The 27,474-nt window shown below is 41.8% G+C and overlaps 4 protein-coding genes across 4 annotated transcripts; 2 read left to right on the top strand and 2 right to left on the bottom strand.

The window, feature by feature from the left end:
• Window positions 1–33: 33 nt before the first annotated feature.
• On the bottom strand, window positions 34–2,907 carry LOC6569311 (pre-rRNA 2'-O-ribose RNA methyltransferase FTSJ3). Its single transcript, XM_001995627.2, has 2 exons — window positions 925–2,907; window positions 34–743 (listed from the first exon to the last, which is right to left on the bottom strand). Exons 1-2 carry the CDS (start codon window positions 2,816–2,818, stop codon window positions 127–129), a joined length of 2,511 nt encoding a protein of 836 aa, XP_001995663.1. The 5' UTR covers window positions 2,819–2,907; the 3' UTR covers window positions 34–126.
• A 309-nt stretch (window positions 2,908–3,216) lies between these two features.
• LOC6569310 (39S ribosomal protein L3, mitochondrial) lies at window positions 3,217–4,744 on the top strand. The gene is made up of 4 exons (XM_001995626.2): window positions 3,217–3,356; window positions 3,421–3,535; window positions 3,617–4,161; window positions 4,216–4,744. The coding sequence occupies exons 1-4, from the start codon at window positions 3,319–3,321 to the stop codon at window positions 4,637–4,639; spliced, it is 1,122 nt and encodes a 373-aa protein (XP_001995662.1). The 5' UTR covers window positions 3,217–3,318; the 3' UTR covers window positions 4,640–4,744.
• A 567-nt stretch (window positions 4,745–5,311) lies between these two features.
• LOC6569309 (solute carrier family 25 member 46) lies at window positions 5,312–7,500 on the bottom strand. Its single transcript, XM_001995625.2, has 5 exons — window positions 7,297–7,500; window positions 7,085–7,216; window positions 6,867–7,021; window positions 6,463–6,802; window positions 5,312–6,284 (listed from the first exon to the last, which is right to left on the bottom strand). The coding sequence occupies exons 1-5, from the start codon at window positions 7,329–7,331 to the stop codon at window positions 5,513–5,515; spliced, it is 1,434 nt and encodes a 477-aa protein (XP_001995661.1). The 5' UTR covers window positions 7,332–7,500; the 3' UTR covers window positions 5,312–5,512.
• A 324-nt stretch (window positions 7,501–7,824) lies between these two features.
• On the top strand, window positions 7,825–9,244 carry LOC6569308 (N-glycosylase/DNA lyase). Its single transcript, XM_001995624.2, has 4 exons — window positions 7,825–7,942; window positions 8,000–8,314; window positions 8,364–8,853; window positions 8,919–9,244. Exons 1-4 carry the CDS (start codon window positions 7,851–7,853, stop codon window positions 9,006–9,008), a joined length of 987 nt encoding a protein of 328 aa, XP_001995660.1. The 5' UTR covers window positions 7,825–7,850; the 3' UTR covers window positions 9,009–9,244.
• Window positions 9,245–27,474: the final 18,230 nt, after the last annotated feature.

The raw sequence follows: 27,474 nt of genomic DNA, 5'->3' as shown, positions 1-27,474 counted from the left end.
AACGCTAATAAATAATACAAACTCAAAAATGCATATTTTCGATTGTTTTCATTATGCACTAGATTATATATTTATTTTATACATTTTACATTTACATAACTGACTACAAGCGACTGTGTTCGTCGACTAGCGCTTGCCCTTACCACTCTTCGTACCCTTGCCACCTCCCTTACCGCCTTTGCTGCCTTTTGCACGTCGCTGTTTGGCCACAATGGAGCGCTTGTCCTTCTTCTCGCGCGGATCGACGACACGATAGCGACCCTTAACGCCAGCTGGACGGCGAGCACGACGGGAGGCCGTGTGTTTCTTGGCGACTACATAGCTGATCTCCTTCTTCTTCTCCTGCGCCTTCTTGTACACCTTCTTCAGCTGCTTGGCCTTCTCCTGCGAGGTTGCATCCGCATTCTCCATGATCTTCTCGGCCATTTTCTTGGCCTTGGCCAAACGCTTTGTGGAGCGGCGCTTCTTGCGCGCCTTCGCTTCCATCACCTTCTTGATGGGGCGCACATTCAACTCCTGCACCTTGCGCTGATATTCCTCCTGCAGTTCTTTGGGCACAGGCTGTGGCTTGGTCATGTGCTCCAACTCGTCCTGTGCAAACCACACAGGCAGATTGTCATCATTGAACGCATAGCGATTCCAGGCGGCATCGATGAGGTCCCGACGCGTCTTCTTGCCACGCACCAACAGCGCACCCAGCGCCAGCTCCTCCTCGCTCAAGCGCACCTTCTTCGCCTTGGGTTCTGAATTGAATTCAATATATTAATATAAATACAATGAATACTATAATTAAATATATATATATATAATTCTATTTATTTCTAGTTGAAGCTCGTCGCAGACACTGGTTCTATTGCTGAACCCTAAACTAGCTGCTCATTCGCCATCTCACTCTAGCATTCTGTGCACAAGTTGTACGCTTACCTTTGGCCATGTCTCCAGCAACTTTATCCTCATCGACTTCTAGCTCAGAGTCTGAATCTGAGTCCGAGCTGCTGCTTTCCTCCTTTTGGCCATCGTGTCGAGCACGGCGCTTGGCCTTTTTGCCCAGGAGCAAGGTGCCAGTTTCGCTGCTGTCTTCCGGGACAAATGTGGAACGCCTGTCGCCAAGCACATCGACACTTTTGTCCTTAAAGGCCTTGGCTAGATTGTCCAGATCATAGTTTTCCTCATCGTCATCCTCGTCGTTGCCAATATTTTGGAGATTATCTTTTTCGTACCACAATTGCACGCGCTGCTGACGCCTGGTGTCCTTGTCACGGAAGTCACCCGATTTTATGAGCGGATGTTCGCCACGTTTCTTCTTCTTTCCCTTGCCTTTGGATTCAGGCTGATCCTCATCATCGTTGTCACTAAGTCCCAATCCCTGTTCATTATAATCGCTATCGTTGTCCTCCTCAGCGCTGACGTCGGGCTCATCATCGTTCTCATAGTTGGCATCGTCGTCCATGCGTTTGTCATCCTTGTCGTACTTTTTGTACTTGGGTAACTTGGGCAGTTCCACGGCGTCGCCTTCTAAATCAAAATCCGGATTAACGTCCAGAACCTCGTCCAGCTCGTTCAAGCTTTTGATATCCCTTAGATCGAAGATCTCATGCTCGGTCTCCTCGACGGGGCCATCGTCGCCCTTAATGACCATGTTCAGGTTCATCTTGTCGTGCAGCTTTGCCTTGGATTTGAGCGTCTTTTTGCGTTTACGCTTCAGATCTTTCTGCTCTTCATCGGCGAGCAATCCAATTTGCTGCTGCAGCTCAGCATCCTCCATATCCTCAATTTGTTCTTGGGTCAACGGCTGCGGTTGCTCGACTTCAACTTCCTGCTCCTCAATGATGCCTTTGTCTGTTTTGAATAGCTCCTCCTTAACACGTTTCCACCACAGCAGCAAGCCTTTTATGTCCTTGCGTCCTAGCACCTTTAGATCCTTGCAGCACTCAAGAATCTCCGGCGTTGTTCCCTTGTGTTTGGCAATGCGCTCATCATCCATAGTGATCGATCCAATACCCTGAAGCGCCGCAAGCGCATTGTCCGACTTCATAAATTCCGATGCAGCCAAATCGTTGCGCAGCGACATGTCCTGCTCTGTATAGCCTTCGGCCTTGATGCGCTTTTGCCTCTCGGGATGGAGCAGACTGGTGGTTTTGCTACTGCCCTCGAGATCAAGCTCCTCAAACACATACTTTGAATCCAGCAGACGGGGATCGATGTGATCGGGTGCCAAATAATATTGGCACACAACGAATATCTCGGCTGACTCCTTACGCGATGCACTTGGTTTGGTGGCATGCACCTTCTTGAACAACTGCTTGAGCACCCAGAGCAGCGAATTGTAATCCTTGGAGCGGAACACCTTTGTCACAAACCAGCCGCCTTTGCGCATAAACTGTGTGGCCAGCTTGAGGGCGTTCAATGTGAGGCAGATCTGCTGATAGGCGTCGTACAACCAGTTGCGACCCACATTGGGTGCACCGTCGTGCAGGACGACATCAACTTTCCACGATTGCAGTTCCATGGTGAGCGACTGACGGCACTTTTCCGTTGTGATGTCCTCGACCAGGCTAATGCAGCCGGGGATGGCCCGTATGGGAAACAGATCAACGCCGATGACAATGCTCGAGACGGGCATATTCTGTTTGGCGACCTGCATCCAGCCACCGGGTGCAGCGCACAGATCGACGCATACTTGCGACTCTTGCAGGAAACCATATTTGCGATTCAATTGGATCAGCTTGAAAGCAGCACGCGATCGAAAGCCTGTCTCTTTGGCCAACTGATAGAACTTATCCTTGCGCGTCTTTCCAACTTTTGACTTTTTTCCCATTTTGCTGAGTCAATTCAAATGTCAAATGCAAAGAGAAACTGAATTCTTAGATTTAACGCACGCCGCCAGCGCGTTGCACGTGTTTGTAGTTTCTAATTTCGGCGTTGCCAGATGCCGTGACAGCCGATGGCGCTGCTGGTTTGCAGTGTTGCCAATAGTCGATTATAAAAATCGGACAGATCGAATAAACAGAATAGTATATCGAAATGATTTGTGTATGGCATTTTTTACATTAATCAATTACATATGTCGCACATATATCAAATTTTGATCCAAAACATGTTTGCTCAATATACCGTCGGTGTTGAATTTAAGAATTATTTATTTATTAAGCCTGGCTACCAGTTTTAATATCCGTCTTAGTTATTGATAAATTTTGCCAATCGATATTTCGTTTGTCCGTGGTTGTCGCTGCACATCACTAAGCTCGTGCTGTGCGCTGCATGTTTTTATTTATGTATTTTTAGTTGATTATTGTATTAAAAAATTATATAAGTAATATGCTGCGCACTGTTATATGTGACTTAGCCCGCCTACGGTATGCATATGCACTAAAATATGCCATACATTGCAGTTATAATCTAATTTTCTCGACTTCACAGACTGAGTGGCAGCGCAAGTCCGGCCGCCGTTTTGATTACACAAGTGCGCGAAAAGGGTCATCTGAGCCGGCCTCGATTGCGGAATCCCTACTGGTTTATACGCCAGCAGCGCACGGTATGTGCAGTGTGCGAGCTAAATTGGAAAGCTGTGACTGAGTACCCTTCATATACTTTATTTATTATATCTGCCTTGCAGCGAACAGATGATCTTGTCACGGGAGAGAATCGCACTTTCATCAAAGAGGTGGTCCACGACACCTACGGTGTACCGGCGCTGATTAAAGGCACACAAACGTACGAACAGAAGCAACTGATTAAGACGACCGAAGCACCCACAGATGCCGAGCCCTGGACGCCGGCCGTGCGTCGATGCGGCTTAATCGCCCGCAAGATTGGCCAATATCCGCTCTGGCTGAAGAATGGCGAACGCGTGCGCACCACTCTGCTGCAAGTGGTTGACAATCATGTGATCAAATATATACCTCCGGAAGAGTATCGTCCCACGCAGCGACCGAATGTGCACCATTTAAATAAATACGGTTGCGTCTTAGTTGGAGCGGAGTGCACAAATCCGGCGCTGTTGACCAAAGAGTATTGCGGCTTATTTCGCGATTCGGGTGTCATGCCCAAGAAGAATTTGGCGCGATTCATTGTCTCGCCACAGGCGGCTCTGGCTGCGGGCACGCCCCTTAATGTGGGCCACTTTCGTGTCGGCGAATTTGTCGATGTGCGAGGCAAGACGTGAGTATTAACCTTGGTATTGTTGTAATTCAACTAATTATCGTGTATCTGCAGTGTGGATCATGGCTTTCAGGGTGTGGTTAAACGGCATGGCTTTAAAGGAATGCCCGCGTCCCACGGTGTGACGAAGACGCATCGTCGTGCCGGCAACATTGGCGGCGGTGGAGAGAAGGGTCGCGTATGGCCGGGCACTAAGATGCCCGGTCACATGGGCAATCGATGGCGCATCATTAAGGGGCTGCGCATCTGGCGCATCAACACTAAATACAATGTGATGTGGGTGCAGGGCAGTGCGGTGCCCGGATCAACGAATGGACTCGTCTATATCTACGACACAATTCTGCCATTGCGCAAGCCAAAGGATGCGCCACCATTTCCCACACTCTACGACAATGCAGATGCCAATGAGCCGGATGACATCTGGTACGACCAGGTGCACAGTTTCAAAGAGGAAAGCATTAGCTATAAACCGGAGTAATCACAACTTAGCTTAAAGCTCGCTTAACATTTTTCTTTTTCTACTATATATGTATGTATAGAACTTTCAAACTACTTAGATAAACAAACAAATGAACAAAAAAAAGCATGAACAAATTTTGTTTAAGGGCGTCAGAGCGGTTCTGAAGATGGATACAATCAGCATCTTCTAGGTACATCTTGAAGAAAATACAATATTAAACTCTGCTGAGGATTTGCATCAAAATAGTTTACAAATTCAAATAAAAAATTTATAGTAAGAAACGTTTTAGGAATCGAATCGTGCCGTATTCGATGAGAGCTCGATTGCATTTGGCTTTGATAAAGATCATGTTTCTTGGGGAAGCCAAACTTCTACAACCAAAACAAATAAACAAAAAGCTCATCAGGCAAAACATTTTTCATTTTAATTGCGCTTTCACATTCACTTACATTTTGTATTTAATTTTAAAGTTATAATTACAATGTTTCTAGTTTGGCATTAACCCAAAGATATGCCGCCAGGTAAAACAATAGCTGATCTCATCTCAACGTCGGTTTCAATAAATAACAGGCTTGGCTAATTTGTATTCTGGTCGATCGATCGGATGGACAACACAAAACCAAATTAAGAAAAAAAAGTTTAGTTAATTTCTATATATATATATATATATATATATAGTACATACGTGCAATATGTAGTATATATACGTATATGAAAATTATGACTCGCTGCTGGAGCAAGCACGGAAGTTATCACAGCAAAATGAACGAAATGAACATCGAAACATGCCAGACTGTGCTCAATCGTGGAGAGCGCGCACCCACATCCGCATTGGCAATAGTGGGACATACATTAAATTTTGGAAAACTTAACCGAACCGAACCGAAGTGGCTAATCGAGCGAGTTCTGTCCCACGCTGTTTCCGTCCATCTCGGTGCTTGAAATGCTCGGCGATATGGTCGTTGAATTTGAGTTGCCAGCTCCGCGATCCAGATTATAATACTGAACGATGCGGGCAGGCGGTCGATTTGAGATAACTTCCGTAATTTGTCCGACAACCCATTTGGTTAGCTTAATGACGGCCAAATGGGCGGCGAATTGAAGAATCATTGCTCCGAATCCCTTGTACAGGCCACCAATGCCCTCGGTTAGCATTGTGGTGCGATAGCAATCGATGGCACCCTGATAATTGGTCAATATGGGCACCACAGCATAACCATTGTCCAGATTGTCAATGATAGTGCGTGTGCCCTGCAGCTGCAGTCGATGCAATATTGTCTCGACCGGATAGAATAGCACCTCGGTGGTCAGCATGGCGATCAGACTTGCATAGATTTCCCCATTCTGATGCTCAAGCGTATCGTCGCGAGTCTTCGCGCCACGCTGCTCCTGCCTCAATGTGAGGCGACGGCGCATAATGCGCGAGGAGACGCCGCGTATAACCAGACCAAACAAATACTTAGTTATCCCCATAGAGACACTGGGGCCAATCAACGCCCAGGCGGGCAGCATGCGACCCTTTTGCGGCGAACTCCAATAGAGCAAGCGCAGACTGCCCTCGCGAAAGACATCCAGCAATCCCGGCTTCTCGCTGGCTATGTCACTCTGCACGGTCTCCACCAGTGAGGCCGCATAGAAGGGCACCACAAGGCCAATGCTGATGCTGTTAAATATAACAACAAATTGAATATATTAAATGGTCAAGTTCAAGTTGATATTCAAGATGGATGTCCCATCTCAACAGATTCCCTGCTCTTTTAAGCCGAAGATCGATCTGTTTATATTCGAAATTTACGGATTTTCCCCTAATGCGACATGTTTATAGTTTTTTATACGCTTACCACTTAAGTAAAATATGTTGACCGAAACGCTTGAGCGTGGTGCGGCTATCGACGTCTTTGGGCCAGCTGGTGAACTTGCAGATGACATCGTCAATGGCCAGAGTCATGCCGCGGACGAGGAGACAGCTGCCCAGACCCTTCCACAGCGTTGTGACGCCCTGCCGGCGATGTAGATGCACAATGGTTGGCAGCAGCTGAAACGGATGCAAATGATAACGCTTTGAGGCATTATAAACCTGACACTGACGGCGCAGCACTATAAACGGATGACTCAGGAGGTTTTCCGTAACAAGCGAGACCCACTGGACGCCAAAGACGAGATATTTGCGCAGCGATACATCTGTTGATGCCAAAGCATTGATTTAGTCTCAGAATATAATTGAATTGCATTGTCTTGTGCTCACCTTCCTCCTGACTATCCAGATATTTATCCACTGCCTTGCTCTGCTTATCCAAGGGCAGCGACAGATCACGGTCCGAATTCATATACTTCAAATGTGTGATGGCACTTTGATCCGCATTCAAATTGTCCACAATGGATTTCTCGCGATCATCGATGCTAAAATCAATTGTTTTACATAATTATTAGTCAACTAGAATAGCTGGCAATCTTGGTACATACCCGTGCCCTATCTGCATGCCGGGATCACCGACTATATTATGCGGTACTTTTTGCATACTTCTGAGTGCCTCCACCTGTGCCACGGTCTGCGATTGTTGGGTATGTTCACCGTATCCACGATTCGTTGCATGCCTGTATGTTTTTTGTTTTTTTGAGGTGGGGTTGCATATTTTTATTGGCGGGGCTTGCGAATTGTGAGAGTTTCTACTTACATTAGAGTCGAATAATTATTGAGGCTGCCTGACATAATATAGTATTTATTGTGTTTGTATTGTCCCGTGTGGTTAACTTGCCCCTTCTCTATTATTCTTAAATGAAAGCCTCTATGTTGTTTGTGTGATTGGGCTGCTACTGCTGCTGCTGTTTCACAATCTTATTTTGAAATACTAAATAACTTTTATATCCATGTAGCTGTGTGAGTTCAAACTAGAGATGTGCGCGTGACGCACAGAACAAGCGAGCGCGTGTAATATGAAAACAAAAACCAACAACATATGCAAATTGAGCTAACAACAAACTTACAAAATAATGTAAGAATTTTAAGTTAAATCATCAATATTGATTGGCACAACGCCAGCACATAACCAAAAATAAACAACTCGCACATGCAGAGAGACAATTGAGAGCATTGCGTGATACTCGTGCCGATATGCGTGCACGCAATATTATTGCCATTGTGGTCGATTTATCGAAATCAAGAAATTATCGGCTCATAACAGCTGTTCGCGCGTCTTTACTTTGATTCGCAATTTAAATGCAGTTTTAAATGACGAACACCGTAAAACAAAGCGGCATAATACGCCTGGCCGCCAGCGTTTGCGATCTGGAGCGTACCCTGCTAGGCGGCCAAAGTTTCCGGTGCGTATTTTGTAATATTTGTCAGTAGCTAATATAAGCATATAATTTTTATTTAAGCTGGCGGAAGCTATGCGATGCACCAACAGTGAAATATGGCGGCGTTGCCTTAAATACTTACTGGGTGCTGACGCCAGAGAGCGAGTACATTGGCTATGAGGCACATGCAACTGCTGCCAAGCAGGCTCCCAATTTCAGCGCACTGTTGAGCGATTATCTGCGCGCTGAATTTGATTTGCTGGAGCAGCAGACCGCTTGGATGCATGCGGATGAACAGTTTGGTAAATTTGTGGGCAAACCAGTCCGTATGCTGTCACAGGAGCCACTAGAGAATATAATCTGCTTCATGTGCAGTCAAAACAACAATATTAAGCGGTAAATCCAATAACGATTAAATGACTTATTCATAATTGTAATATTTTAGCATTTCATCCATGATCCAATGGTTGTGCGCCGCTTACGGTCACAAGATTGGGCATTTCCATGGCCAGGATGAGTACACATTTCCCACACTTGAAGCGCTCACTGGCGAACGCACTTGCAGTCAATTAGATTCGGAATTGCGCGCCGCTAAATTTGGTTATCGTGCCAAGTTTATAGCGCGTTCGCTGGAACAAATTCAGGAGCGTGGCGGCAATGTCTGGTTTGAGCAGCTGCGTCAATTGCCCTATGTGGATGCGCGAGAGGCTTTAGTTCAACTGCCTGGCATTGGCTACAAGGTGGCCGATTGCATTTGCCTGATGTCCCTGGGCCACTTGGAGGCGGTGCCCATTGATACGCATATCTATAAGCTGGCACAGCGTCACTATCTACCGCATCTGGCTGGCCAAAAGAGCGTGACCACAAAGATCTATGCTGAGGTGGCGCAACATTTTCAGCAGCTCCATGGCAAATACGCTGGCTGGGCGCAAACGGTGAGCGCTGTTTGTCGGCATATCAAAAACAGACATTAACTATTTATACTTGTTTCTATTTACAGCTTCTATTCTGTGCCGATTTGCCGCAGTTTCAGAATAAATCCGAACTGGGCAGTAATGATACAAAGCCCAAGAAGCGCAAAAAACAATGATCCAATGATGATACTGTTTTGCGTTTACTAGATGAATGTTTGTATTCCCATATACAAATATGTCCTGTGTCCACTACATATAAAATAGCTTAAGATTGAATTATCCTTGTGTCTAATCTTCAGCAACTTGCAAAGCACATAAAGCTTAGCTAGTATTTCAAGTGATTGTCATGACAGTCCCGACCTTTTTCTTTTAAATTGTCGGCACCAAATTGATATGCAAATTGCATGATTAAACGAACAGATCATATATATATATACATATATATCTCTTATGAAGAGTTTACCCTTTAAAGAGATTGTTTGTTCCCTTTTCCATTTCAAATTTTTGTATGCAACTAATCTGTTTCTAGGTGTAAGCCCTTAAACTTAATTATGGTACTTTCTTGTTTTTGGATTGAGGAGTGCATCACTTAATGCGCTGGCTTTAATTTTGCACGCCGAGCTGTAAGTGAAACTTCAATGGGATAAACCTTTTAACGTCACTTCCAGCACAACGCAAACAAGCTGCAAAAACGCAAAATACTTGCACGGAGGGCACATTGCGCGGTTGCCAGCACTTCAATGTGTTTAGGTGTTAAGGTTGAGTTAGGCCATAGCGGAATCCAGGCTGGCAGTTACCTAACCTAACCCACTACGCTCCCCACGTGACCCGCTCCTTTGAGCCCATGGAATGCCCTGGAACTAGTCCGAACGCAACTACAAGCCGCTGAAAGTATTTTGCCAACACTTCGCTAGAGACTAAACAGCTTTTCAGTGGTTTTACTTTGCACAAAATAAAAAGCAATTTACTTATAAATTTTGCACAGCAATTTAACGGCTTAAAAAAAACAACCAGGCAGACAAATGTAAGCCGCCTACTCACCTTGTTTTAGGCAACACACAGGATAACCCAACTCATGCTACAGATCAGTACTGAGCGCGTGTCACGTGTCACGACCTTGTCCTTTGCGACGCGTGAGACATGTGCATAATTAATGGGAATTCGGGCTGTGCGAGGGTTTTCCCCAATGAGACACTTGAAAGCACCACCTAAGCTTAATTCCTTTTAATTGGGTATTGTTAACGTTTCTCTTCTCTTCTTTTTTTTTTGTAATTGTGTAAAAGTTTTTTGCTGAAGTGCTTTAAGCATCCTAAATATTCATATGACTCAATCATAAGCAACTCTTCTAGAAAATGGGACACACATAACTAAGAATCTTAATAAAAATCAATGTCAATATCTTTCGTTTTTATCAATTCTAGCAACTTAGATCGTGTTTATAAAAATTTGTTGCATGTGTGTGTTTTTTTTTATCGTGTTGTCACGTTTCAAAAACAATTTGAGACACGGGCTCATCTGTAAGGCCAGTCACTGGTTATCTAGAGCTGTTTGGGGGTCTGCATAGTGTCAGGTATAATTTAATTTAGACAACAGCCAACCGCAGCCAAACAACACACCTACTCACACACACACACACACACACAAACACAAATAAAACTTTCGGCACCGGAAGCAGACACACTACAAACACACAGACACACACACCTTATACACAGATTGAGGTAACTGACTTGGACGTTGGCGTTGTTGAATGGGCGTCACAGTTACGAGCGACTTTTCATACCTTAAATTATTTATTAGACAGTTTAATTTTCAATTCGAAACATTGCAAAATGCGTTGCACGCCGCACACCTGAAAACTTTCACACACAGCAAATCTAAATATCTAGTTAATAGAAAGGTGTCTGTGTGTATGTGTGTGTCTATGTGTGTGCGGGCGAGTGGGTTGTGTTCATAAAACAGAATAGCGAAGTATTTGGTGTCAGTGGGCGAGGTGTGTAATTTGCAAACTGCAGTTTTCGTGCATAATTACTTAAGTAATTTAATTGCTGGGGCGGAATTTGTTAAGTAATGGTAATTGACAGTGAATACAAGTATTTAATTACAAAGAAAGTATTTAATTATATCAGAAGACGCAAGTGCTGGTTACAATTTAATTCAAACAACAAAATAATAATAACGAAATAGATTTCTTGTCTCATCCATGTAATTGTTGCACATAATAATTGTTATGCATCGTTAATAATAAAAAGCAAGTAATAATAAAAAGTCGAATTATTTACCTATTCAATTGCATTGATAGTTGGAATTGAGCATAGTTTATTTGGGTAATTGAGCCGGCTGTGAAATGTAAGACTCATTAGGAATTCCCACATAATTCGATTTGCAATGATAATTAGAAGTAATTCAAGTAATAGTAATGATTACATAGCAGCAGCAACACTGTCTGTACACCCAGCTCAAATGTCAGCATCTTGTCAGGCGTTCATTTTAATGAGGTATCAAAATGTTGCAACCTCCATCACGATTTAGGCGAAAAATTCTTAACGGCGAAATATCAACAAACAAAAAAAAAAAAAACATAAGCTGGCTATATCTGTATCAAAATGCTTTGATTTCCAAAGTTGAACCCTTTAAGATGAGTTAAGCTGAACGAGAATTGAATGACCTTTTGCATTGCCCAAGTGCCCAGGGTGTAAACTTTTTCGACAGGCACGCAAATATTGGCCATAAATACGCCCAGAATAGAGTGAGAGGCAACAAGAGATAGAACAGTGAGAGAGAGAAAGAGAAAGAGTTGAGTTGCAGGATATGAATGTAGAGATAGATGGAGTGCTTGCCAAGGTGTTGCTGTTTGCTTCTGGTGATGTATTTGTTGTTGTTGTTGCTGTTGCTGTTGCTTTTTGTTGCTGGTAGGTAGGTAGGTTGGTGGTGCAGGTTACACATAAATTACTGCGTCACATGCAACGAGTTTTCGGCTTCTCAGCATTAGCCGCGTAAAGCGGCAAAGTTTTGTGTTTGGGAATGGTCGGAAACTGCGAGCTGCGAGTTGGCAGCTATTATAGTAGAGTCCGGGAATGGGAATGGGAGTTGCTTGCTCGGTTCAAAAGTTGCAAGTTTGCATAACCAAAAATTGTTGTTAAGTTGCCAAAAAGTTGCTGCTCCAAAAAGTTGGCCGAGTGCTGTAAAGCGCCGAGTTTATTAAATGGCCAACGAAGGGGGCCATCAGCCCCACGCACAGTTCACTGCAGGTGAAAAGTGAAAATGGTGAAAATGGGAATAATCTTGAGCATGAAACGCCAAAACACACACAAAAAGAAACCAAAAAGAAAAAGCAATTAATTGCAAGCGAGCTCTGGCAAATTGGTGCTAAGTTGCCTAATAGAAATATCAATTAAATGCCAAATGGATGCATTTCACAAAATTTGTGACTTTCGAGTTGACAATTCCAAAATTATATTATAGTAAAATGATTCTTATAACTGTGTGTAAGAGCAGACAATAAAGTAAATGCTGATTGGCAAAGTGTTTAATCCATTCTAGAGTTTAATTTGAGTACGCTTTGGAAGGGGAATAGTCAGTGAGTAAATTATTAGTTTCTTAGACATTATTTCCATTGTTATTTATTCCCTTCCCTTTTATTACTATATATATATATATCTATTTGTCTATTGCTATATTCATATCAATATCAATTTCAAATCTATGCCAGTCTCCACTTAGATGTACTTTCTGATTATTGATCTACCATCACTTCAGCAATACATTTGTCCAATAATTAATATTTATTTTCCATTATTATTTGTGTCTTCTTTGTCTTCATTTATGTAGATTAATGCACAATTATCCCTTGAGATACCCATCTATTTATTTTACTAATTAATTTTTCTTATTTTGCCATCTTTCCATCTGAATTTCATGCTCTCTCTCGCCCTAAGCAGCTGCTCTTCCTTTTCCCTGCATTGTTGGCTTGCCACACATTTCTCTATCTCCCTCTCCAAGTCTATATAATTTGGTCTGTAACTGGCCAAAATGATTTTCAATTAGTAACTATGGCTCCAATTGAGGGCACTGTGACTTATTAAAAACTTATAGCCATAATTGGTACCCAGTCCAGCAAAGAAAAAAGTTGGCTCGAACTGAAATTGAGATGGGCTAACAACGCCTGGCCAAAAAGTGGGTGGTGTAAATTAGTAGTAGCAAAGGGTCTTTGCTCTTTTATCCTCTATACATATATATATATATATAGTGTTTATGTACGTATGTGGGGCAGGCGGCAATATGGAATGCCTGCAGATTGCCTGCTGATTTAATTCAAATGCAATTTCAGCAGGGAGACAATCTCCGCTTTGCTCCATTTAACCCAATTTCCGCCAAAGTAGCAAGTCAATATTAACACCCACACTTCCAAACACACTCGCTTAGTGGCTGGAACTTGAGAGTGTTGAAAAATAAAGAACAAAAAAAAAAAAGGAAGAAAAAAACGTTTTGGAAATGGAGACAACTGCGGACTGCGGTGGTGCGCACTCGATTTGACCCGATTGTGGATGTTATATATGGTAAATGTGGATCCGCTTCTGGTTATGTGGTGCATGGCTTGGCAGCGGCGTCTGCGGCGGCATTTAATTTTATGCACATGCGGCCCACTTCTTGTAATTTTCAATATATCGCTCGACTGAGCATCGGCTTCAGTTCTCAGCCTCAAGTTGAGGACGAAATGTTTCCCATTCAAACGGATACGTGGAAAATGTGCAGTAAGTTTATCAAGCATACGCTCTGGGCACAGCTGGCTTAGTTTCGAATTAGCAACTAGTTCCAAACGAATTGTGAAATCAAAAGTGTTTAAGCTTCTTTCCAGTTGGAACGGTAACAATCCTCACTAAATGCTATCTTGCAGAAAGTGTATAAAATTAAACCCAGTTAAGTCGTAAGTCAGCCAGGACAGCCATAACCTTGTCAAATTTGAATTAGTTTTCAAGAGCACAGTTTTTTTAATCTAGTTAATGTAAACCAGGAAAACCCTACTTCTGATTGAAGTCCCTAGACTGATACAATATTTCAAAGCAAAGGTTTTGATCACAATTTGACCTCCACATCAATACCACAATTAAGTTTGGCTCAAAGTTCATGTAAAAGCTCTGCCATTGAAAAAGAAATCGTTTGGCTGAAAATTCATGTAAATTTGCTGCGTTTCCTTCTAAATTTAGAAATAAATTTTATGCATTTATTATTAAATTCCTGCTTGAATTCTATAAATTTGTTGTATTTTTTTGTTTTTTTTTTTGCGCACAGTCTAAAATCTGTACAAATAATTGCGAAGTTTGGGCAGCTGGCTGTCGAATTGTTGTTTAATATGTTGGGGTCAGGGGTCATGGGTCATGGGTTAGGGGTCAGGGGTCAGGGGTTAGGCACTTGTCGCATATCTTAAATGCCAGCAATTTATGATCGTTAAGTGGCGCAGCGCATGAAATGCCGACAACAGCAACAGCAACAGCAACAATAACAATAACAACAATAACAGTAACAACAAAGATACAAAAATACACTTTTGTGCGGCAACGCAACGTTCGGGAAAAAGTGCCAACAACTATTAAGCGGCAAAATACAAAAAAAAAAAAGCAACAACAACAACAGCAACAACAACAACAAAAGAAAAAATATATGTATACATTCAAAGCGTCAACATTTGTGAGACCAAAAGGCATTAAGGGCCAAATGTGGCAATGCAGTTGGGCACGTGGGGTGTGTTTGGAGTAGGGGCAGTTGTGCTGTTAGGTAGGTGCCAGAGAGAGAGAGAGAGAGAGAGAGAGAGCGAGGGGGGAGTGAGTGTTTTGGTGTTGGCACGAAATCGACGCCGCGTGTCAGTTAATTTTGCACTTTAATGTTTTGACACAAGGCGGTTGTTAGACGCCACTTGACACCGCTCGCAGCGGCGCTCGTTTCTGTGTGTGTCTCTCTCTCTTACTCACTCCTCCACACACACACACACACACTTACTGTCTGTACCTCTCTCTATCTCTGTCTCTCTCTCTCTCTCTCTCGCTCTCTTTCTGTCGCTGTCGCTGTGTGCACGCTCTAATGTAATTAACAGCTCTGCGTGGCTCTTCTGACGATTTTTGCATATTTTCAAGCAAAAACCCAACACACACACACAAGCACAAGGGTGGTGCCCCATATGCCCCAGGGGTGCGTTTATGAATGTGTGATTGGGGTGTGCGTGTGTGTGTGTGTGTGTGGTACACACAGTTGCGTAATCAGCGCTAAAAAAAGAGAGAAAAAAAGAAAGCGTTGCTGCCATCTCAGCCATCAAATGGCCGCTAGCTTCAAAAGTGCTACTCGTTGCCACCCGCTTGACGCTCACTTAATCCGTTTAATTATATACCATGCAGGGGTTATGGTGGGTGGACCGTGGGCCGGGGGGTGGGGACTTGTGTGCAGCTTATGCTCCGCGCAGGCAACATACTTAATATTACCATATAATGGGCGCAAGTTCTTTATGACATACGTGTTCGCATTATCAGCACTTATTATAGGCTTAATGTGCACACATACATATGTGGCGCTAAAAATATAAGGAGGAAACTTCTTAAGCATTTTTATTTATAGTATTTCTTTCAAGCGTAAGCGTAACAACTATCTAATCTCTTTGAATATGATACTCTCTTAATGCCAGTTAAAATCTGCTTAAAATTTGTTTGCTTCTTGGCAAAGTTACGTGAAAACTTGAAAACGCTGAAAATTTTGTGTGTGAAATGTGAAAAGTGGTTTAATTGTTACTGTTTGAGAGAGTCAGAGTCAAATTTCTTCAACAATTTGTTAAAACTATAAATTAAATATATATAATGATTAGGCTTCTAAAAATAATAATTGTTGCAATTGGCTTAAATAGATTGGAGTTCGAAAGTAATTAAAGAACACTTCGAAGGCCAATTGAAATTTGCAACTAATTAACATATTCAATACTTGATATTGTAAGTAATATCTGTGGTAGTCCAAAACATGCCCACCAAGAGAGTCTCAGATTTGCATGTGAAATCCTTGTTGTGGTACTAGTTACGGGCAGCTGTTGTTGGCCTGATTTGTGCTCAATTAACAACACTTGAGCCTGACAGCGTCATTACACACAAGGAACGATAGTTGGGTGGAGGACGGGATGGAATTTGGGGTAAGCAGATGACATATTGCACGACAGCAAAACATGGCCAAAAACAATGACAAAATTAGGAATTAGAGACAAATTACAGAATCGAGGCGATTTTCTTGCTGTAAACAAAAAAAAAAAGAAATGAAAAAAGAAAAAAGGCTACACAACAACAGCAAGGAAATCTGATGATGATAATGAAGGAGCAACAGCCGTTGCCGTAGCCATCGAAGTGGCCAACAACAACAATAACAACAATAGCAAGAACAACAGCAACAAAATGGGAAACATGGCCAACAGATGTTGCTAATTGGTTTTTAATTTAAGGCCTCTGGAGCAATAAACGGTCTCGGCCAGAGAGAGAGAGAGAGAGAGAGAGCTCTAGCCTGTTCTGTGCCTATTCTTGATTGCGCCGCCCACTTATCGTCCTTGGGTAGCCGCTCTCTCTCTCTCTCTGTCTCTCTCTCTCTCGCTCTCTCTCGGTCTGCTTCTTTCTCTTTCTGTGCTCTCTTGGTGCTTGTCGTGTCCCACGGTGCGTCTACGCAATATGCTGGCCAGTCTAAAACAACCAACAGCCAACAACATCAGAGCAGAACAACAGTTTTTATGTGCCTCCGGCTAACTGAATTGCCTCGGCCAGATAGCCCACATAGGCACATAGACAGCACCGACAGCACCGACAGCCCGGCTAGATTGGCAGGCATGGCAGGATGTGCACACAGGATGCATGGGTATGGATGCGGCGAGAGGTTCGGGGGCATGGGTGTGCCAGACAACTTTTGCGGCTATTGAATTTTCTTTGAAACTTGAAGTAATTTGTAAAGCATTTAACTTGAGCCTCCTGCCAAAGCTGATCGTGCCCCAGCCAACCCATCCGTTATGGTCCGCCCGAATTCCACTGCAAAATTCACTTGTTTCGACAATTTACATTTTCGCTTCCATTCGCCAATTGCCAATTGCGTTTTCCAAAAAGTTCAAGTTTGTTCATTTAAAGCGTTGACACACACACACACACACACACACACACACACACACAGATGCAAGGCGCGATTTTTCCCAACGGATTACTATGTTTAATTAAGCAACTAAGATCAAATTACTATGTCATCCATCCAAGCACAGCCTTAATATTTATTGAAGATAAGCTAATTAAGACCTTTAATCAATTCCAGCTCACTTCAGGCTTCAGGATTACGTTCTTCCTCTGCAAGAACAAACATCTTGTGAGCAATAATTTGAATAGCTTTGCAAAGCTTTAAGAGCCATGTTGCACCGTTTAAAAACAATTAAAGGCTTTCAAGCTAATGTCAAGCTAAAAAGTAGCTCGCTCTTAAAGCTTAACTTATATTATAAACTCGATTAGCTCTCACTTCAGGCTTAAGGGTTCTCCTACTGACTACTTGGAGGCCATTCACTTAGTAAAATGTTATTTGATAAAACCGCATTGAGCAAGTTAAAGTGATTTTCGCTCTATTATCTATCTGAGTGTATATTCAACTTAACTATGATTTAAGTACATTATTGTGTTTCGTATCCACTTATTATTACATGGTAGATTTTATATATTCAACGATTTTATTCAATCGCAATTTATCTGTGGCCATTTTTGCAGGTCACGCAGCACAAATTAAATGCGCGATAAATCAGACGGCTTCACCAGAAGTCGCCATAAATCAGCGCTGATTTAATACCGCAAATGTTTGAAAATTCATTTAAGGGTACAAAAGTAAAAAAAAAAACAAAACAAAACAAAAAAAAAGGATCCCAGTTTGTGGGCCACTCCAAACTTGAAGCTCACTTAGTGAATGGCAAATGCGGCAAAGACAATCCAGTTGCGGCGCTGCTGGAATGGAGTGGGTCAATTAACTCGCGGCCAAGTGATAAAGCCACAAAGCAAGGCGCGAAGATAAAATATGAGCTTAAATGTGGGGCGGGGCAATAAACAAGAAATTCCAGAAGGGACCCCAAAAGGTGTTGTTCTCTAAACATAATCAATTAATTTACAGAGTGCGCAAAATGTTGTGCGACGACTTTGTCGTGTACTTCATAAACTTGACCCACCCCCCCACCCCCCCACTCCCCCTCTCCCTCGCCGACATACATTTGTGCGTGGCCCAAAAACCAAATAATTACTTAACGGGTTTTATGCTGCGTTCGCATTATGTAAACATTTACCCCGGAAAACTCGACTGTAGACAAGGGCAAGAAAAATATTGCGGCCAAAGGCTGCTGCTGTTGCTGCTGCTTCTGTTGCTGCTTCTGTTGCTGCTGTTGCTGCTGCTGCTGCTCGTCAGAAGCCCTTGAGCCACGCGCCACAAATCAGAACAGATGCCCGAACAACGTTACCCCGAAACCAGGAACCCGAATCAACTCTTTTATGCGTACATATCTTGATGCCCTCTGCGAATAGCGCATATTACAATTTCGTTGGCAAATGTGCAACGCATTCAAGTTCAAATAATTTGTACTCTTCAAAATGAAGCTAAGCCGATTCCATACACAAAGTTCTATCTATCGTCTGGAGACTATGTGTTCTCTGATTGTTGACATCAGCAACTACGTTATATAATATGATATCGATATAGTTGTCTATGTCAACAGAAGCTTTCAATTTTGGCATAGAATAAGTAGTAAAATAATATTAAATCGTATAAATAATTGGGAAAATTCAAGAATATTTGTCAAGTAACTGTATATATATATATATATAGAGCGAGTAAATTATATATACTGCAGTAGTCCGAATGATGCTAAACTTTTGAGTATACATACGTGCATAAGTGTATTTCATCTTCAGCAAGCATTTGGGTCTTTTATCTAATTTCTTTTTCATTTATATTTCCATTGTTTGTGTGCACAACATGGCTAAAAAGGTAAGGTTGCGGGGAAGGAAGAGCTGGCAACTGTTTAACATTTCATTTCTATTAATTATTATGTGCAAAGGTTGCTACCAACTCCGGATTTGTCTTCTGTGCATTGTTGTTGTCGTTCTATGCGGTTATAAACTTGTATTACTTATTTTTTTGTTGCTCTCCTAAATAAATTCACCCATTTTAATGTTTCACCCAATTAACAATTCTCTTTTTAGCCATTTCCCATTATTTTGTACGTTTTCTTTTGTTTATGATTTCACGTAGAGCCCCAAAGCGAGTGTATGTCTGTGTCTCTCTCACTGTGTGTGTGTGTGTTATGGCTTAATCTCGATACATTGAATTTCCATTATATTTTAATGGAAATCACGCATCTGTTTATGGTGCTATCTATGCCTGGGCGCCATTCGCCATTCGCCGTTCGCCGTTCGATGCTGACACACATTTTTGTGTGGTTATTACATGATATTTGCCGGAACCCACTCAGCTAGATTTGGTCTCGTGTCGTGACACGATCAAACATGACTTAATACACACATTTAATGAAGAACGCTAAAAATTAGAACATTTTTCTTTTCATTATTGTTGTTCATGTTGTTTATTTTCAAAGCTCCACAAATGATGCAAATCATTATTTCAGATAAACAAAAATAATAATAATATGTGTTGTTGAGGAATAAGAGTCGTTTTACATTCAAGATCCTGACACTTCATGTCATATCTTTTGTCATTAAGAACTTTTAAGAATGCTCTGGAATTAGTTACAAGAAATCTCTTTATATATATGCAATATCCAAGAACAGGACTGCTTAAATATGTAGGAAAAAGGTCGTGCTAGGAAAATGATGCTTGAAAAAATGAAAGTGTTAAAGGAGTTCATCTCTACGGTGAACCATGGGCGGTATGGGCGCCCACACGTTGTGTGTCCCTAATGTGCACACGTTTCCCAATGAGCCCTCGTCTGTGTCCCGCCGCAACGTACATATATCAGTGGACTACTTATTCCCAAAATGACGCTATCAGCTCTGGCTACGTGAACGTACTGACCATGTCCAGTCGTTGCCATGTCTTATCCTATCCTGCCCAGCAGCGACACTAATAGCTTTTGATCTCTAATGGATTTCGTGCTTTATTGTTGCGACTGCAGCCCCAAATTGTTGCCACATCATCAACAGCCGCCAAACTGCAATTGCTACTTGGTCTATTTAGTTATTAGCCCTCAACTCCCACACTTGCATCCGGTTTCTCCCTCTTTTTGCTCCCTCTCTCTCTCTCTAAATAAACAATTCGATGCAAAATTACCAGACCGAACTAGCCACAACCTGCTTGTATTTAATTTACTTACTTTCTTTACTCTTTAAATCAAGAAACTGTAAGCTTTGTTTGCTTTTCTACTATGCCATTTAAACATAGACTGCAATTTAAATTATGCCTGCAAGTGGACTGAAGTTAAATTCCAATGGACGGACGACTTTCAATTATGATATAAAAGTTTTGCTTAAAAGGTAACTATTTTTAATTTGAGTGCAAATAATTCATGCTTGAAACACACCTTCAACTATTTAGCAGATACTTTGAATACCGGAGTCCAACTCTCACATTGAATTAGTTTTTAACTAATTTATTAATGAATTTTGACATTTGAACTCCTATGTCAATCAACGCTGATCAATAACATTTACATGTATTATTCACTTAACTGATTTGCTGTTGTTCTTATTTTGTTCTACTGACTGTGTATTTAGCTAGCCTATACACAACACAGTTTCAGACTAAGGTCACCAGTTATGCATGTTATTATGATCCTTAAGTTTGGTCAAGGGCAAACTACGATTGTAGATCACTGTCATCGGAACAATCTTTCTTTATAATAAAATGTATATTTCAGCATTTCATAATTAGAATAACTTCAATGTCTGCAACTAGATACTAGATCTCAGCATTATGTTTGTGCCACAATTGGGGTTTGCTTGTGGCACAATTGAATATGCGCGGCTGGTGGCTGGTGGCTGGCTGATTGTATGTTGAGGTTAAGCGTAGACAACAAACTTGTGTAATTGTCTTGTGTTAAAGTCTGGAAAACGAAGCGGGTTGGCAGCCAAACCCGTTTTTATTTTTATTTTGTATTTTTTTTGGCTCTGCTCTTTGTGCGAATAAAAAGCCGCAGATTTGCGGCTTGCTTGCTGCGGTATTCAAATGAGTTTTTAAACATTTGAATTGCTTTTGACGCCTGATGTTGAATGCAAAATTATTTCCAGTGATTTGTGGGCGTGCACCTATCTTCCCAGCCTCCTCCCAACAGTGTTCTTCTCCCACGGATACCTAGCCCCACACCCCACATCCCACACCCCTCAGACCCCTCAGACCCCGCATCATAATCTTCGCTTAGTTGCGGGCTGGAATGCTGATTTTGTTGCTGATTCGATTTCAATTGTTGAGCTCTGTTTTTACTAGATGCCTTCCAGCTGAGGCGATACGCCTCCAAAAACGTGCGACTATCCCCCGGCCCGGCTCCCCACTCATCTCTCTCGTCTCATCAGGCTCTCCCTTTGCGTCGCTCTCTCAATTTGCTGCGCAAGTGAAGTTCGAAATGCAAATTATTTTTATGCAAATGCCGGCAAAAGTATTTCAAATAGGCTGCCGCCGCCCCAAATATCAGCCTCAGCCCACCTCCCCCACGCCCCAACACACAGCTCGCCACAATGCTGCACGTTTACTATTTGCTAGCTTTCTGCGTAGAGTTCTCCAGATATGGTTTCGGTTTCGGTTTCTGGTTGGGTTTGGGTTTGGGTTTGGGTTTCAGATTCAGATTCATTTCAACATTTTGCACACCCATTGCTTGTTTTTAGAGTGAATGACACTGCTTGCCGCCTGTCGCTTGTCAATCAACTGAAATAAGCCGCACCCCTCAGAACCCACCAGAACCCCTCCAGAACCCCTGAGAGCCCCCAGCAGGCAACCACTCCATCATCACCTCACCCTCTAAAGATTCAACCAGTCTGTCTGCCTGCTCACATTCTTGTAGTTCATCTGCCTTTGTTCATCGGCTGCTGAATAATCCTTTCGTTAAAATAGTTTTAGTTTTGGATAATTTCTAGCTGAAATGTCTGCGCTTTGAACTTTAACACTGATCCGCCTCTTTTTCTCTTTCCCTCTTTTGTTTCTTTTTGCTGGGGTCAACTTGGGTCACGGTTACAGTTCAATGCGACTGTCGTTGGTTGTTGCACGTACAACTGTTGCACTTACCAGAAGAGATTTCGCCATTCATCATGTACCGCACAATAGGCCACGTGCAATGGGCTATAAATGAACTCACATTCCATACGTGTCATGCAATAGAAAACGGGTTTGGGCTAAATGACTGACTGACTGACTAACTGACTGACTGATTGACTGACTGACTGGCTGAATGATTGGTAATCAACGCACTTGAATACGATACATGCAAATGCAATTTGTTGTTTGCTTTTCGCTTGAAGGATAGTTAAAATTGAGAGTTAAATACTTAGGCAATTCCAGAAAATATCCAGAAAATAATAGAGTTTCTTCATTGTGCCAGAATCAGCTAGAAATATCACTTACTGGAGAGAGATATATTTGCATTTTTTGATATAGTTGCAAGAGATGTGTAATCTTTGCAAGTGGAAGTGATTTCAGTTGGTCTCTGCTGAAGCATACAATTTAGCAGCCCATATCATTTCAGCATGAGTTTTGGTGGCTTCAGTTTTTACGAGCAATCCGAACGCAGTCAATTGTACATATTTTATATAACGTGACTGCCTCCCATGAGGTTGCCACGCCCATATATAAAAATCACCGGCAATAAACTGATATTTAAGCTGTGATTTAATGGCGCGATACGTAAACCACGCCAAGGGGCTGATTGATTCGACTTGCCCCTTCTCCTTTCAATCCTTCCTCCTCTCCAATGAACCTTTTGGTCATTGCCCACTGGCAATTTGATTGATGGCACTTGAAGTTGTTACCTTAAAGCGTCTGTTCCAACACCCATTTGCCATAAATAAGGTAAGCTGTTACACTCAATCCCCCGCCACCCCCTCAAGTCCCTCCTCTCTGTCTCGTTTCAAGTTGGAGAATTTATATTACTAGTCTTTGCAATACATTTTTAATTTGAAACCACGTACAAATCGGGCAGTAAGAGAACCAATTCATTTTCCCTTTTTTTTTATTCCTTTTTAGAACACAGTTTCCTTTTATCTTTGTCAACTGGCGCGTAATTTTAAATTTTCCCTTTTATAAATGGATTTTAATTTAAGCGATGTAAATATTTCAAGCTTTGGTTCATCTCACAGATTGATAAGATATTAAAATTGATTGATTTTTTGTTGAGCATAAAATAAATATTTAAAAAAGATGTAAATAAAAAACAAACCCCGCAAATAACAAAAGAATTTAACAATTTAAAAGAGTGTAAAACCTTTATTCACAGATCTGGAGATACGAGTATACTTGATTTGGGTATAAATAGTATTTATATTCATATGCTAGATGGACTTCCTTTGAAGTTGCAATCAAAATTTCTGGACTTATTTATTTTTTTAATTTAATTTTTCTTTTTTCTATCGCGTGCTTAGCGCTTATTTTTCACTGGCTTCCTGCCTGCCTTAAAATAATGAAAACAAAAACGAAACAAAGTCAAATGAACTTCCCAAATCCCAAAACCGATACAATAACGCACTTAATGCGAGGGCTTTGCCGATAGTTCATAAGTGTGTGTATCTGTGTGTATATATATATATATATATGTATGTATATATGTGTATATATATTTATATATGTATAGGTATGTGTGTAATACCAACACTTTAAAACTAACAGAACTGAAAGAACTTTGCAAGAAGCGACTGGGAAGAGCTATATCTTCTATGCGTGTGTGTGGTGTGCGTGGTGTGTGGGTGTGTGTGTCTGACTGTGTGTGTGTGCGTGTGTTTGTGGCACATTTGCTGCTTGGTTGCATTTTGTGTGCATGTTTCTCACTTCCGCGAAATGTTGCAACACTTCCTGCAATGCAATGTGAAAGTTTTGAAGCCCAGATACCCCTATACATATTTGTCGCCATCCACCCATCTGCCAACCAGCTGCTATTATTCAGACACCCCACTGAGGTGTTGTGCTTGATGCCGCATGTATGTCGCATGCCTTGGTCACGACTCGAGTCCCGGCCCACGTTGCGTATGTGCAATATTTTTGTTTGCCGCAGCGACGCAATTAAGCAAATTTGCTTCATTACAGACGACGCGATGCCGACGCCAATGTTGGCGTCGTCGTCGACGCTACTTTATATATATATGCATGTGCCACAACAACAATACGCGCGACTCTCTGTGTGTGTGTGTGTGTGAGTGTGTGTGTGTGTGTGCGACCCAGTGTGCGGCTGACGCCTGACAGCCAGGAAGCATTCAGTTGCGTCGCTGCTGCAGTCTGGTGAAAGTGCAAACTATGTTGCATTATACGGCACAATGTTGTGCGTCTTTCTGTGTGTGTGTGTGTATGCGGATGTATGTGTGTGTGTGTGTGTGTACTTGTGCTTATGTGGGTCTGTTCGTGCAAAAGAAAAATGTTGTTTGCTTGCAATTATTTTGCACTGTTGCGTTTCCAGCATTTTCGTCATATGCATGTTGACAGTTAGTTGCCGCCAGAGATGGGCGTGCGTGACACGTGAACTATCGTTTAGTTTAATTGGAATTTCGGGTTAGATTGAATAATAAATTCGTAACAGAAGGAATTAAGCAACTCCGACTCCGATTAAATATCTATATATTCTCGATCAGTATTGACAGGTGATCGACTCGATCTAAATCTCTGTTTGTATACACATTCCCATCGCATGTACTGTGCGAGCTGTGCTAATCGATAAGCACCGATTACCGATAACAATACTCTTTATAATCGACAATATATTTGCGTTGGCGCATTGCTTTGATTATTTGTTCATTTGCTAAAAGTTCGAAAGTTAACATTTAACTTTTAATCGTTTGATTTTTCGTGATTTTGAGCAGCACGCTTAATGCTGAAGTTAATGGCACTCACGACTCCTTTTTTGTGAATTTTGCGCCACACAGTTCTTCCGACTAAGTTTCTGTGTGTGTGTGAGTGGGATGTGTGAGTGTGTGTGTGTGAGTGTGTGTGACTGGTGCGCCTAAATGGCTGCATTTCCATGTCAAACACACACACACGCACACTTACACACAGAGTGCACGAGTTTATTGCATTCAACTAACTCATAATTCTTACCAGTCGCCCGGCCAACTTTTGTCTCGAAACAAAACGCCTCGCACAAGCACACAAATTCAGCACATTTATGTGTGTGTGTGTGTGCGAGTGTGTGCGAGTGTGTGTGTGTGTGTGCGAGTGTGTCTGTGTCGCAGTAACTTCCTTTCAATTTCATGTTTTCAGAGTGCAAACAAAAGTCGATAGCGCAATAACAATTTTTCGCAGCTTGAAAAAAAAACTCAACATTAATGCACATTATGTACACACTACATATGCATATTGTGTATATATGTGAGTGTCTGTGTGTTTGTATATAGATATATATATATGTGTGTGTGTGCTGAAGTACGACATACGACATACGTGGTGTGCTTGGACTCTGCCACCTTAAAGTCGATGCCAAAAAGTATGCAATCAAAACCAACAACCAGCAACTGGCAGCGAATTGAGAAGTACACTGTAATTTTCATATATTCTATATAGTCTACAAAAATCAATAAAAAACAAATTCGAAAATTGAATCTACAAATATGTATTGATTATTTGCTGAGAAATTAGTTTGTTCTTTAAATAGCTGCACTTTTGAATTTCTTTAAACTAGTCCCTAAAAATCATTCCATTTTAAGCAGTGCTTACTACAATAATTGTTTATATATAATTGTTTAACTGGTTAAAATGGGAGACACACAAAACTGCCTATTGATCGTAGAAAAACAAGACACAAATCAAGTAAATAACACTTGAGCAGTTTGTTATGTTAAGTAATACTGTTCGAGGTTGCTTAGCTCGTAATTAAACGCTTATTGAAGCCTTGGGCCAATTAAAGCTGCATGCTGCATGCCGCATGCTGCATGTCAAAAACTACTCAACTAGGCAGGTGTTTGGGTTCCCCGTCCTCAACTCGTCTCGTCTCGTCTCGTTTAGTATCTTTACAGACTGCAGTGAAAGGCAAAAACCGCAGCTGAAAGGATATTAAGTATGTATAATGAAGTCACTGGCTAAACTCATATATGATGTGCTCGGCAGGGTATTGGTTAGGGTATGTGTATAACAAAATTGTTAGCAGCTGCTGAAATTGATGTCATCCCAAGTGCATTCGCCTTTCGCCGAAGACAACTATGCACCGTGAATCTCAATGGAATATTTTGTCGCTTTAAAATATTTAATCATAAAATATTTTCGCATATCTTTGGTTTCTTCAACATAACTAAAATAAACTGTCAGTTAACGAAGGCATAAGTCTAAATATTATAGTATCATTTATAATGTCATATTAAATCTGTAATTTATTTTTGAAGCAATAATAATGAGGTAAATATTTAAGGTACTTTTAGTAAATAATTTTGTTTTGTTTTGGTTGTTGATAGTTTTGATCCCACTGTGCGACGCCTCAACTGCCAAATGCATCTCTCAAGCACACTAACCCCCAATATGACGACAAACACACACAGACACACACACACAGACACACACACACACACCTACTCACAGCAAGTCGCCATGTTTGGCTGGGCTTCTGCTGTTGTTGCTCAAATGCGTATGCACTTCACCGGTAGCGGAAGACATTCGTTTCTAAACAGCGTATGCATGAAGTGATATCATCCCACCCCATCACCCTTAACCTGCCCCCTTACGCTCCGTTTACAAACTGGCGCAGTCAAGCTGCAACAACAACTACAAGAACAACTAGCACTGAGGAACCCGCTAAATTCTCTGGCAGGAAGCAACTGGCTGCCAACGTTGCAGTCGTTATGCTGCGCCGTTTGTTGTTTGGAGTTGGTTGAAATAGAGACAGAGACAGGGAGAGAGAGAGAGAGAGCTATATATAGAGAGACCGACAGAGAGTGAGAGAGGTAGGCTGAGAGTGAGACAGAGAAAGAGAAAGATTGGGGATGCCATTCACCATGGCTCGTAAGGCATTCAGCATCCACACATAATGAATAAACTCTTGGCAAATTAAAGTTTAAGTACCCTGTAGTTGGAAACTTTGCCAAACGGGTGGCATTACCCGTAGCAGCAAAGCAAGTCCATCGCAAAATAATTCTCCTCGAAATCAATAGCTAAAATAATAATAAATGTGCGTTAAGTCAGGATAACTCTAAGTGGGGCACCATCAACTGCACTCTGCACTCTGCACTAGTGAGACCTCGTATTTTGGATATATACTTATTGGGAATCGCAGTTCTAGTATAACTCGAATATGAACCTTTATAAAATATGTCCTCCCTGAGATTATAAGAAATTCAGATGGATAATTTGATCGATCCTTAAGGCAAAACCTTTGGGTAAATTGACCCCACCTCAACATTAAGCCTAGAGAATATGGAAGTTCAAGTTACTTCTAACCAATCTTGGCAATTCAACTCAATTTAATTGATATCTTGTATGTATCTGCAT

This window comes from Drosophila grimshawi, unplaced genomic scaffold (genome assembly GCF_018153295.1).
Source record: "Drosophila grimshawi isolate 15287-2541.00 unplaced genomic scaffold, ASM1815329v1 contig_848, whole genome shotgun sequence".
Taxonomy (NCBI): Eukaryota; Metazoa; Arthropoda; class Insecta; order Diptera; family Drosophilidae; genus Drosophila; species Drosophila grimshawi.
This window is presented reverse-complemented; position numbering and strand designations above follow the sequence as displayed.

Coding starts and splice junctions, on each gene's coding strand:
- LOC6569311 (XM_001995627.2), bottom strand. CDS start 2,818: ATGGGAAAAAAGTCAAAAGTTGGAAAGACGCGCAAGGATAAGTTCTAT. Junction 744..924: donor TGCTGGAGACATGGCCAAAG/GTAAGCGTACAA, acceptor AATTCAATTCAG/AACCCAAGGCGAAGAAGGTG.
- LOC6569310 (XM_001995626.2), top strand. CDS start 3,319: ATGCTGCGCACTGTTATATGTGACTTAGCCCGCCTACG. Junction 3,357..3,420: donor TGTGACTTAGCCCGCCTACG/GTATGCATATGC, acceptor TCGACTTCACAG/ACTGAGTGGCAGCGCAAGTC. Junction 4,162..4,215: donor GTCGATGTGCGAGGCAAGAC/GTGAGTATTAAC, acceptor GTGTATCTGCAG/TGTGGATCATGGCTTTCAGG.
- LOC6569309 (XM_001995625.2), bottom strand. CDS start 7,331: ATGTCAGGCAGCCTCAATAATTATTCGACTCTAAT. Junction 7,022..7,084: donor GGCATGCAGATAGGGCACGG/GTATGTACCAAG, acceptor AATTGATTTTAG/CATCGATGATCGCGAGAAAT. Junction 6,285..6,462: donor CAACATATTTTACTTAAGTG/GTAAGCGTATAA, acceptor TATATTTAACAG/CATCAGCATTGGCCTTGTGG.
- LOC6569308 (XM_001995624.2), top strand. CDS start 7,851: ATGACGAACACCGTAAAACAAAGCGGCATAATACGCCTGGCCGCCAGC. Junction 7,943..7,999: donor CTAGGCGGCCAAAGTTTCCG/GTGCGTATTTTG, acceptor TTTTTATTTAAG/CTGGCGGAAGCTATGCGATG. Junction 8,854..8,918: donor ACGCTGGCTGGGCGCAAACG/GTGAGCGCTGTT, acceptor TTCTATTTACAG/CTTCTATTCTGTGCCGATTT.